The 13177-nt window shown below is 39.2% G+C and overlaps 1 protein-coding gene across 21 annotated transcripts in view; it reads left to right on the top strand.

Moving 5' to 3' along the window:
* The window catches only part of LOC147366685 (uncharacterized), a 361042-nt gene that overhangs the window by 236620 nt on the left and 111245 nt on the right, over window positions 1–13177 (top strand). For 7 of the 21 annotated variants that reach the window (XR_015169459.1, XR_015169457.1, XR_015169458.1 and 4 more), the window contains one exon: window positions 6480–6549. The exons of the other annotated variants lie outside the window; for them this stretch is intronic. Coding sequence is in view for 3 of the 7 variants with exons in the window: in XM_086414899.1 (XP_086271025.1) it covers window positions 6480–6549 (70 nt within the window). In the remaining 4 variants the exon portion in view is untranslated. The remainder of the gene's footprint in view (window positions 1–6479; window positions 6550–13177) is intronic. 21 annotated transcript variants of the gene reach the window in all.

The raw sequence follows: 13177 nt of genomic DNA, 5'->3' as shown, positions 1-13177 counted from the left end.
GTTCCATGTCCAGTTCTAACTGTTGCCTCTTGTAGTTCATACAGATTTTTCAGGAGACAGGTAAGGTGGTCTGGTATTCACATCTGCAGAAGAATTTTCCACAATTTGTTGTGATCCACACAGTCAAAGGCTTTGGCATGGACAGTAAAGCAGAAATAGATGTTTTTCTGGAACTCTTGCTTTTTCCATTATCCAGCGGATGTTGGCAATATGATCTCTGGTTCCTCTGCCTTTTCTAAATCCAACTTGAACATCTGGAAGTTCACGGTTCATGTACTGTTAATGCCTAGCTTGGAGAATTTTGAGCATTACTTTGCTAGTGTGTGAGATGAGTGCAAATGTGGGATAATGAGCATTCTTTGGCATTGCCTTTCTTTGGGATTGGAATGAAAACTGACCTTTTCCAGTCCTGTGTCCACTGCTGAGTTTTTCAGATTTGCTGGCATATTGAGTATAGCACTTTCACAGCATCATCTTTTAGGATTTGAAATAGCTCCACTGGAATTCCATCACCTCCACTAGCTTTGTTCGTAGTGATGCTTCCTACGGCCCATTTGACTTCACATTCCAGGATGTCTGGCTCTAGGTGAGTGATCACTCCATTGTGGTCATCTGGGTCACAAAGATCTTTTTTTGTGTTTCTTCTGTGTATTCTTGCCACTTCTTTTTAATATCTTCTGCTTCCATTAGGTCCATACCATTTCTGTCCTTTATTGTTCCCATCTTTACATGAAATGTTCCCTTGGTATCACTAATTTTCTTGAAGAAATCTCTGGTCTTTCCCATTCTATTGTTTCCCTCTGTTTCTTTTCATTGAGCAGTGAAGAAGGCTGTCTTATATCTCTGTTTCTTATCTTTTTTATCTCACTGTAGAAGCCACTGGCAAACCACTTCAGTATTCTTGCCTTGAGAAGCCCATGAACAGTATGAAAAGGGACTCTATAAAGGCTACTGTTAATCAGGGAATCTTGGGGCAGCTGGTTGTCATGTCTTTGCTGGCACACCACTGTCCCTGAAACTAGCTGATAAATCTGCTTCCTCATCTCTGCAATGGCCTATCAAATACATGAAGGTTTCTCTCCTGCCCCCCTTTTGGTTTTTTCCAAGTGTTTCTTCTTAAATTTGTGCATTTCTGATTAGACACCAGGCTAGGTATATGTTTATTTCTAACTTTAAATTGAATACAACATCTTGTGAGGACACTTGGTGGATTGTTGGAATTGGGACCCCAAAGTCTGTTTTGCCTTTTTCTTGCGAAGAGAGCTCAGTTTCTGTTAAGCCTGTTTTTAGTTGTGTCCTACTCTTTGAGACTCCATGGACTGCAGCCTGCCAGGCTCCTCTGTCCATGGGATTTCCCAGGCAAGTATACTGGAGTGGGTTGCCATTTCCTTCTCCAGGGGATCTTCCTGACCCAGGGGTTGAACCTGCATCTCCAAGAGCTCTAATTCATTTGAGAATACTTGCTTCAACTTAATCTCTCATTCTGACAGCATAATCTCTGATCTGAAAAGTGCATAGATTTCCTATACTATTCTTCTTGGTATGTTTTTCTGTCTCTCAGACCCTATAACCCACTCAGTCTTCTGTCCACAATTACCTGCCTTTCCTCACCTAGAGTCCTTAAGATGTGTGACATTCTCAATACCAGAAGAAGAACCCAACTGTGGTTGGTGACATGCTAAAATGACCTTCAATTTTCCCTCCTCCTGGTGTCTGTGTGCTATACAGTCCTCTTATTTTGAGTGTGGATATGACTGAATATGATGGGATAGTACTCCTAGGATGAGTTTATGTCATATGGCATGTTGACTTTAAGAAAGGGGGATTGCCTTTTGTGAATATGCCATAATTTGATGACTCCTTTAAAGGGACTGGAAAAAACTAAAAGTGGAGCTACCAAACGGGCTTCCCAGGTGGCGCTAGTGGTAAAGAACCTGCATGCCAATGCAGGAGACTTAAGAGATGCAGGTTAGATCCCTGGGTCCTGAAGATACCCTGGAGAAGAAATAGCAACCCACTCCATTATTCTTGTCTGGAGAATTCCGTGGACACAGGAACCTGGCTGTCTATAGTCCATAGGATCACACGGAGTTAGACACGACTTAAGTAACGTAGCACATAGCACATATGGTCTTGAAATCCCACTCCTGGACATACCTCTGAAGGAAACTATAATTCAAAAAGATACCTGCATCTCAGTGTTTGTTGCAGTACTGTTTACAATAGTTAAGACAAGGAAGCAATCTAAATGTCCATTGACAGATGAAACAAGTTGCCAATCCAGGTTTGATGCATGATGCTGGATGCTTGGGGCTAGTGCACTGGGATGACCCAGAGGGATGGTATGGGGAGGGAGGAGGGAGGAGGGTTCAGGATGGGGAACACATGTATACCTGTGGCGGATTCATTTTGATATTTGGCAAAACTAATACAATTATGTAAAGTTTAAAAATAAAAATTAAAAAAAAAAGAAATACTGAGATCAGTTAAAAAAAAAAAAGAAGATGTGGTATGACTATTATTCTTCAACCATAAAGAATGAAATAATGCCATTTGCAGTAACTTGGATAGACCTAGAGATTATCGTAATAAGTGAAGTATGTCAGAGAATGACAGATATCACTTACATGTGGAATCTAAAATTTAAAAAGATACAGATGAACTTATTTAGAAACAGAAGTAGACCCACAAACATAGAAAACAAACTTATGGGTTACCAAAGGGGAAAAACAGGGAGGGATAAATTAGGTTGCGATTAATGTATACATGCTAATATAGAGTAGATAACTAACAAAGACTGATTATGTAGCACAGGAACCAATGGTAGTTTGTAATAATGCATAAGGGAAAAACATTTGAAGAGTGTGTGTGTGCATAATCACTGTGCTGCACACCTGTAAGTAACACAACATTGTGAATCAGCTGTGCTTCAATTTAAATACACTGAATTAGGGAAAAAGGGACTGGGCTCTTCCTGATGTCTGAGGTTTGAAGCAGGAGATGGATTCCATGGGAGAGAGATGGTCTGTTGCTTGGCTTTAAATTAGACAGAGTTGACTCGTAAGGATCTGAGGCCAGTGGCCAGCCAGAAGATGGGAACCCTGGCACACAGCCTCAAGGAACAAATTCTGTCAACAACCAAGTGAGCTCAGAAGTGGATTCTTCTCCCAGAGCTTCTAATAGGAAACTCAACCCATCTCACAACTTGAGTGTGAGACCCTGAATAAAGAAACCTGCTTAGTCAGGATGGACTTCTGACTTAGAGTGTAATAATAAACAGCTGTTGTTTAAAGCTGCAGAGTCAGTGGTAATTGGTTATGTAACGATAGAAAACTAACACACCAACTCTCACGTGTTCACATAGTATTGTCTTCAGTGGAAACAGCTCCCATCCTGTCACCTTATTGGCAGGTTCTTATCAGCCGTGGTGTTTCTTCTGGATTGTTCTTTCTTCCCTCATGTTCTCTCGGAAATGGGTATCGAATGACTGCATTTTGTCAGTGTTCTGGCTAACTCTGGTTCAGTGCTTGCTCTCTTGGACAGGTAAAACATAAGCTAAAGTAACACAGTAAATGTAGTTTTTTTTTTTTTTTTTTACATAAAACGCAGTAAATGTACTTTGAAAAAGTGTAAATCTTTTCTGAAGCAGAGCAGGATAGAAATAAATAAAAAGGCTAAAAATTAGACCCATCTCTCTACCACGGCTTTCTTGGCACCATCGTGTGATGGTTAACACTTTGGTCTCCTGTATGAACTTGAGAGCGAGGGTCTGTGATCTGTTTATCTTTAAATGCTCAGTATAGGACTCGGTATATATTGGGTGCTCAATAAGCATCTTCTACATTTACCTCAATCGGAAACATTCGCAAATGACAGGATTTACAGCTCGCTGAGATTCACTGAATTTTTCCTCCAAAGTTGAAAAGCAACAAAGAGAACTGTCTTCTCAGAAAAACAGGAAGGGACTGAGGTGTGTACTGCAGAGTAAATGTTTTCACAGAATCAGAAAGCAATTTTTCTGAAGCAGGAGGTGTTGGGTGAGCTCTTTCTGGGTGGGAGATAAAGAATAGAAAAAAATCAAAATGAGACACCTTTAGGTTTTGCCATCGAGCAAACGAGACAGGAGGTGATAACACAGAGTTGAGAGCAGCTCTGAAAGTGTGTTTTCTCTCGTCGGGGAAGGGCACTTTTTCTCTTTTGAGAGAGACTAGGTTATACACACAGATGTAGCTGGGGGATTTGTCCATGGTAAAATAGCCAAACTAATATTAAGAGAAGAAAATCCACTCACAGCTGAAAGATGAATGGAACAAAGAGATAGAGACTGAAGTGCTGCAGGCAAGTCCAGGCTGCCCTCCAGGGAACTCAGTACTTTCCTAACTCGGGCTGCCAGTTTCCCGGAGCGTAATCTGGGGACTATCCCACGGCAGCAGACAGTTGTGGAATAACAACAAGCAAAAGCAAAACTGACGTTGCTCTTTGCAGTCTATCTGCTGTGTGCATGTGTGTCAGATCACTGACAGTCTCAGCAGTTGGGAAGACTGAGGCTCACAGGCTAAGTGACCTGCTGAAGGTTGCAGAGCAGATAACTGATACGGAGGACTGAGGCTGGGAGTTTGATGTCAGTCTGTGCTCTTCCAGAACATCAAATTGTCTTGCCAAGGAGGAAGCGGGAATAGAAAAATATTTATGCATTTTGAAATTAACACCCAAACTCCTCAGGGCTATGTGAGAATCAAGGTGGAAGAGTTATGTTCTTGAAAAAGTCATTTAATTTATCTGAAAAAAAGAATCCTGTAATCCATTCAACTCTAGTAATCTTTGACCGCCTGACTCTAGCAATTTATTGGTACTTAAAATGAGTAATGTGCCAGGCCTGAGACACTATAGGAAATATAGAAATACAGACTCTGTGCCTGCATGTCACTTATTTAATAGACATCTGTTAAAAGACTTCTTTGGGCCAGGCAGGTACTTGGAAATGCTATGTGAGATTCTGGGACAGTCTTCTTCAACCAACTATGCAGAGATTTTTGTCAAAATTTGGCTCATAAATTCCCATCTTTGATGTTGGTTTTACATTAGTGATGTTCCTACAAACAAATCAAAAGATGCTATGTCTTTTATAAGTTTCTTTTTAAAAGCAGGAAATGTTAATGTTAAAAATGTCATGTTTAACTTGAAAGTAAAAATTCTACTTGTGTTTTTTTTTTTCAATAGCTATGATCATAAACCACTGACTACCTCTTTTTATTACAGAGAAGACCAATTGAGGATAATTTTTTTTATTTTATAAAATATTTTGGCAAATGAAAAATGTATAATTTATCTTTAAGGTCTGTTACTTAAAAAAAACCAAACTTTGCCACTACACAATAAATATCTGTGTAGAACAAAGTTATGATTACTTACTGTCTCATTACAAAGTATTGCATTGCTTCTATCAATTGATATGATATAATCTTCAAATCCATTTATTGAGGCAGAAATGAAGTGTAAAACAATCCATTAAAAGTGAGCAAATGATTGAAGATGTCACCCACAAGTTCCCTCCTTGTGGTAGAACTTCCAGGATAGTTGGCTTGCTATAAGTGATAAGCATTTCTCTAAAATAAGGACAAGAAGTCCTTATATATAAATCAAAGTTCTCAAATTTTCTCTCGTTACCTGATATATCAACTTGTACCATTTTATACCAGTACAGTCATCACTGCTTCCCCGACATTGTCCTCCCGCCCTCTTCCCAGATGACTGGAGCTCAATTTGGAGAGCACTGGTTAAAAGGTGGCTCAGCAGTAAAGAACCCGCCTGCAGTGCAGGAGACGCAGGAGACATGGGTTCAATCCCTGGGTCAGGAAGATCCCCTGGAGGAGGAAATGGCAACCCACTCCAGTATTCTTGCCTGGGAAAGTCCATGGACGGGGGGCTTGGCGGGCTGCAGTCCATGGGGTCACAAAAGAGTTGGACACAGCTTAGCAACTGAGCTAATACATACATACATCATACATTTAAATAATACATGTTGACGGCAGAAAAACTGAACAACACTTGTATGTGTAGGGAAGAAATTGGCAGAACTTCTAATCCAGCACTTCATTTGACACAACTGAAATTTTTGTGTTTGAGGTGGTTCGTTGATATGTGTATCAGCCTTTAATATTTTTATTTTCATATATCAGTACTTCATAACAATTTTTTATGAAATTCTTATAAATGAAATAATTTTTAATATATTTTATCTAACCATTTTACTAAACCCTGGTTACTTTTTTATTGGAGTTTAAATTTTCCTGGTATATGGTAAAATAATTAGCAAATTATTTTTCAATTTTTAAGTCAAATGACTCATTTTCTAATCAAAGAGCATTTTCTAGAGCCTTAAGATAAAATGAGTTCTGTAAATGTATTTAGCAATTATAGTGCAATGGTATTACTAAACAGCCTCTCATTATCCATTGCATTTAACTGTCTACTGCTAGGTTCATGGCTTACCACTGATTGCTCTGTTTTTCATCCTCTTTGTCTTGAGGAAATCTGCCTATTTAGCAGGTAAGTTTTAACCTGCATGCATGGGATTTGGTTCCTGGCCCTGTGTAGTTTTGTCCTGGTTATAATTTTTGCATGGTCATTCCATTCCTTCTATTCGTGGCAGTAATAGGGAAAGGGTTGTTTTACTCTGCTCATCTGGTCTTTGTAATTTCATGGTCCAACAACAGGGAATCTGATATCTGTTAAGTGTCGGGAGTCCTCTGGCTGTCTCTTGATGCTAGGATTCTTGCATGTCCGTCATGATGATTCTAGTATCGTTTGACATCTAAGCCATCTGTCTCTTTGCCATTAATCTGACTGCATTTACTCAGGCCAGTGACTAGTGAGTTCAGTCATGAGGTTAAGTTGCTTGTGTCATTTCCTTTGCTTTTCCCTTTTTGGCAAATTCTTTGTCTGCAGTGTCTAGATAGGATGCTCCAGCTGTGAAACTGATGTTTACATATGAAAGTCTATGAAATTTCCTCAGGCAAAATAAAGCAATGGATCTACAATGTCCACTGATGTGCTTTGCATATAAATGTGCAACTGAAGTTACCAGTTTTCTCTGTTGACATTTAGTTGCTAAGTTGTGTCTGACTTTTTGCGACCCCATGGACTGCAGCCCACCAGGCTCCTCTTGTCCATGGGATTTCCCAGTCAAGGATACCGCAGTGGGTTGCCGTTCCCTTCTCCAGCAGATCTTCCCGACCTCGGGATCTGAGGTGGAGCTGATGTAATAATAATAGAAATAAAGTGCACAATAAGTGTCATGTGCTTGAATCATCCCCAAACCATCCGCTCCCCCCAGCCCCACCCCCGGCCTGTGGAAGAATTGTCTTCCATGAAAGTGGTCCCTGGCGCCTGAGAGGCTGGGGACTGCTGCTCTCTAGGACTCTTGGCGTCCAGCACCTGGAAGCACCGGTGGAGCTGTAATCCTAGGTAGGATGTCCCATCGTGAAAGCAATGTTTACAAATGAAAGTCCGTGAAGATTTCCAAGGGCAACGTAAAGTCATGGACCTACAGTGTCTGTGCTTGCTTTTGATACAAATGTGCAACCGAAGTTGCTGATTTTCTCTGTATGTGTCTGTAAACAAACAAACAAAAAGCTTTAAAAGCTCTTTTTTTCATAAAAAATATTTTTTTTCCAATGGTCTCTTCATATTTATAGCATCTTTTGTGTCGATGGCCAGATCTCTGTTTCTGTCTCAGTTGTGTACAGGCATGCACTCTTTTTCTCTCTCCCCCAGAACCTTTAGAATTTACAAGCTGTCATTTCTGTGCGCTTCAGGAATCTCTTCTTGAGTTGTATGTGCCATTGAAAGAGAACTGTATACAAAGATGAAAAGAATTTAGAATCAATCTAATTTCTATTTGGATTGAAAAACAAATATTTCTGAATTCCAAGTGAGTTTTCCTTTTTTGTTTTACAATGCTTGAATAAAAAATATGGGGTAAATTAGGAAGATGGGATTACAGATACAAATTACTTTACATAAAATATATGAGCAATGGAACTACACTAAAATAAGCAATGAAAATGTGTTGAAAAGAAAATGCTGGTTGAATAGAAAGTATTACTTTTGGTTTCTCCGGAGTTTCATGGCCCTTCATTAAGACCTGAAAAATCTGAAGCACTCTGAGTGCATAAACTTTTCATCTCTCTTGAATGTAATAGAACAATTTTAAAGAAATTCACAAATGAGCTAAGTCAGATGTGGAGAAAACCTTTGAGTGGTTAGAAAAAAGTAGGGGGAAAAAAACCCTTAGAGTCCAGACCCTATCTTAATGCACAGTCCAATTGGAATAATGTTAGAGAAGATAGTTTCTATGAAATAGGGAGAAATGGCCCTAACTATAACCTCCTTATGTTGGATTTAGGAAAATTTGTTCCCAGATTAAGATAGCTGCCCAAGAATCAGTACCAGGGAAAATGACTTTACTATAGAGAATATTGACCTCCAAATTTCGCTACCTAACCAGGATGTTGATAATATTCCTTTACTTTGTGAGTGTTCATGGTTTTATGAGCAAATACGTGGAAATAATTTTACCTTTTTGGGAGGGGATTAATAGATTACATTATAAAGGTTCATATTTAAAGGCGTTCCTATTTTGATTGACTTATGAAGTGTTTATTAATAGGACTTCCATACTCCCAGGATAAGATAACTAAAAAATTCCTAGACTACAAAGGAATTTAACTTCTATGCTTTTAAATGTCCTGGCTTCTAAAGAAAGCTCTAGACTCTTGTTGAAGTTGTAACTCGGACAGAAAAACTTAGTTGCAAATTAATGAATATTATTAGATTATAGTAAGTGATATCCAGCTTGTTTTAAAAAAAAAAAAAAACCCACTGGGGAGATTTAGTATTAAGTCTAATTGAAGAATTGTCTTCTTAGTTTTATTTCAGAGTAAAAAAATGAATATTCTTGACTATGCCATTTATCATACTTTTCTGTCCCCCTTTCTATCAAGTTCTTTCACTTAAATTCTTCAAGTTTCCTAACTATATCATTTCCAACCAATTTCAATGGTTAACAGCAAAATTTTCAGCTCTTGGGTGGACATCTGGCCCCAGACTTCTCTTGTAAAGTTCTTATAGCCATATGCATATATATCCACATTCCATTTTATAGTCAACACAGAAATATAACCACAATAATTAACTGCTATAATTAATATATCTTATAGATCCTCAAAGAAATTCACAGGAAAGGGGTTAAAATGGACTTGGAATTATGCAAGCTGTGGTCCAGTTATTTCTCATGAAACTATGCAGAGATCATTACAAGATCCGTTTAATTCACCAGCTTTTGTCCTGTACCATAGTCAAATCAGCAAGGTGATGGATAGCAACTATTTATCATAAACAGCACATTTGTATACCTTCCAGATGCAACTCTCAGGGCGTGTGTGTGTGTGTAACTAGATCTGTTGTTCAGATGACCCTCCTGTGCTTGCCACATCAAAACATGACCTCTACTTTTGATAAGGCCATTTTACTTTCTCATGTATTCAAAGGCACCCTTCCTCTTCAATTAGTACTAATTTATCTAGAGCCTGATATTAACGAGGATGTATCTGTAACATTGAATATTACTAGTGTATTTGGTTAGGGTTAGGGTTACTTTGTTTCGAAGTTTCCAAACTAGAATGTCTGATCCTCAATTTAAGACTAAGACCCAGATAGCAAATGAATCAGCTTAAGTGTTAGAAACCTAACTTATACTTAACCCGGTACAGTAGCCCAGTAGTCCAACTTAGACCTAACTAGCAACCATGTGTGTTAGTCGCTCAGTCGTGTCTGACTCTCTGTGACCCCATGGACTGTAGCCCACCAGGCTCCTTTGTTCATGGAATTCTCCAGGCAAGAATACTGGAGTGGGTAGCTCTTCTCTTCTCCAGGTCATCTTCCCAACCAGGGATTCAACCTCAGTCTGCTGCATTGCAGGTGGATTCTTTACCATCTGAGCTACCAGGGAAACCCCTGCCAGCAACAATAGTCCTGAGTAATAGATTTTCTCTGAACTATTTACTAACCAATCACAGAAAGCTTGTACAATGTCTAAAATATCATGTTGTGCCTGGATAAACACTTGAGGAATACAAAGCCATTATGAATTTAGAGGAAAGACCTCTTGATTATTTAAAGTTAACTGCTGTTAACCATGGAACTTACTCCCTTGATTAGGTCTTGGGCTTCCCAGGCGGTGCTAGTGGTAAAGAACCTGCCTGCCAACGCAGGAGACTTAAGAGACACTAGCTTGATCCCTGGGTTGGAAGATAGCTTGGAGGAGGGCATGGCAACCCACTTCAATATTCTTGCCTGTAGAATCCCATGAACAGAGGAGCCTGGTGGGCTACAGCCCATAGGGTTGCAAAGAGTTGGACACGACTGAAGTGACTTAGCACACACGCCGACTGAAAAGAAAACTACGCACAAACTGGGTTTCAGTTTTCCTGATGGCTTTTTGGTTGCCCTCACACTTTTTGACGTTCTTCTCTGTCTGACACATAGTTAATTATATGTTACTGTGCAGCCAATATCCTAAGCAGATATTCAGCTGGTGATACAGAATCAAGAAGAAAGTCAAGATTCCCATGGTCAACTCAGTTCTTCTGGAATCTGAAGTAGACTTAAGGGGAGACAGAAATTCAAAGGAAGTGGTATGGACCCAACTTAACTGAACCCATCAACGGGTCACCAGCAGCCCTAACTCCAAGACTGATGCGTTACATTCCTGAAACAGCAGTTTCCTAGAAACCCCTGAAGTAATGAAAATTGCCTCACTCAACAACTCTTATCTACTGCTAATGGATAAACTCTCCTCCTTGGCAGATTTCAGTCAATTAGGTGTGTTAAAGTGCTGCATTCCACAGACCTTCTGCAATGTTGCTTTTAAAGCATGGCCTTTGCCTTTGTTCACTGAGATGATCTATACATGTTTTGTCTTCCTCGTATATGAATTAATTTTTGTTGTTCAGCCACGCAGTCGTGTCCAACTCTTTGCCACCCCATGGACTGCAGCACACCAGGCTTCCCTGTCCTTCACCATCTCCCAGAGTCTGTTCAAACTCATGTCCATTGAGATGGTGATGACATCTAACCATCTAATCCTCTGTCGCCCCCTTCTCCTGCCCTCAATCTTTTCCAGCATCAGGGTCTTTCCCAGTGAGTCAGCTCTTCGAATCAGGTGGCCAAAGTATTGGAGATTCAGCTTCAGCATCAGTCCTTCCAGTGAATAGTTAGGGCTGATTTCCTTTAGGATGGGCTGGTTTGATCTTGCTGTCCAGTGATCTTTCAACCTGTACTGTTTACTCAGGGGTGGGCAGCCTGTTATCTAGGGTCAGATAGTAAATATCTTTAAGCTTGGTTGTATAATTTTTGTTGCAGCCACTCAACTCTACTGTTGTTGGCAAAATGACTGTGAGTATGTGTGTGTGTGTGTGTGCGCTCAGTCACTTAGTCCTGACTCTTTGTGACCCCATGGATCGGAGCCCGCTAGGCTCCTCTGTCCATGGGATTCTCCGGGCAAGAATACTGGAGTGGGTTGCCGTGCCCTCCTCCAGGGGATCTTCCCAACCCAGGGATGGAACTGACATCTCTTATGTCTCCTGTATTGGAGGCAGGTTCTTTACCACTAGCACCACCTGGGAACCCATAGATAATACGAAAGTGAAAAAACAAGAATGTTTTCTTAATTAAACTTTATTTATGAATATTACTTATCTCCATACAGACATATGAACATTTATATCTTGAGATATAATAAAGACAATTTTATTTTTTCTTTTGTTTTATTAGGCTATAACTGACATATAATACTGTATAAGTTTAAGACATAGTGCACAATGACTTGACTTGCATTTATTGTGAAATGACCCAGTAAGTTTAGTGAACATCCATCATCTCATATAGATTTAAAAAAAAATAGAAAAAAATGTTTGTTTTATTCCTGTTATGAGAACTCTTAGGATCTACTCTCTTATCAATTTTCAAACATGTCACACAGCATTACTAACTATAGTCAGCATGTTGTACATTGCATCCCTGGTACTTTTTAATCTTGTAACTCGTTACCTTATAACTAGTACTTATTTATCAATTCCCTCTACCCCCACCCTCTGCCTCTGTGATCACAGTCTAATCTCTTTTCCTATAAGTTCGATTTTTGCTTTTTTGTTTGTTTTTAGATTCCACGTACAACTGAGAGCATATAGTATTTGTCTTCTCTAACTTCTCGTAGCTTAACGCTCTCAGGGTCCAGCCATGTAAATGGCAGGATATCCTTCTCTTTTTTTTGGCCAAATGATATTTTGTTCATTCATCCTTCAATGAACACTTCAGTTGTTTCCATATCCTGGCTATTGTAAATCATGCGGCAATGAACACAGGGGATACGTCTTCAACTTTAGGTAGAGTCCCGGAAGTGGAATTCTTGATTGTATAGTAGTTCTCTTTTTCATTTCTGAGAAAATTCCATACTCTTTTCCATAGTGATTGTACCAGTTTACATTCCCATCAACAGTTCACAAGGGTTCCCTTTTTTCCTACATCCTGCTCAATATTGAATATCCCTTTTTGTTTGATGATAGTCATTCTGCTAAACCTCAGGAGGTATCTTGTGGTTTCGATTTGCATTTCCCTTGTGACTGGTGATTTTGAGCCCCTTTTCATGTATCTGTTGGCCATTTGTATATCATCTTTGCAAAAATTTCTGTTCAGGTGTTTTGCTCATTTTCTGACTGGATTATAATGATGATTTTGCTAATGAGTTACATGAATTCTTATGTATTTTGGATATTAAGCTCTTATCAAATAGACAGTTTGCAAATATTTTTTCCCATTCTCTGGATTGTCTTTTAATTTTGTTGATTTATTGTTTTGCTATACAGAAGCTTCCTAGTTTGGTGTAGCCTCACTTGTTTATTTTTGATAGTGTTACTTGGGTTTTAGATGTCTTATCCAAAAAATCATTGCTGAAACCCATGTCAAGGAACTTTCTCCCTAAGTTTCTTTCAAGGAGTTTTATGGTTTTCATGCTTATATTTAAATATTTAATACATTTTTGAGTTAGTTTTTGTGAGTGATGTAAAATAGGGTTCCAGTTTCATTCTTTTTTATGTGAATATCCTATTTCCTTAGT

The sequence above is a fragment of the Bos grunniens genome, chromosome 8, assembly GCF_055505025.1.
Source record: "Bos grunniens cultivar Pamir isolate PY7600 chromosome 8, Bosgru_T2T1.0, whole genome shotgun sequence".
NCBI classification, from domain to species: domain Eukaryota; kingdom Metazoa; phylum Chordata; class Mammalia; order Artiodactyla; family Bovidae; genus Bos; species Bos grunniens.
This window is presented reverse-complemented; position numbering and strand designations above follow the sequence as displayed.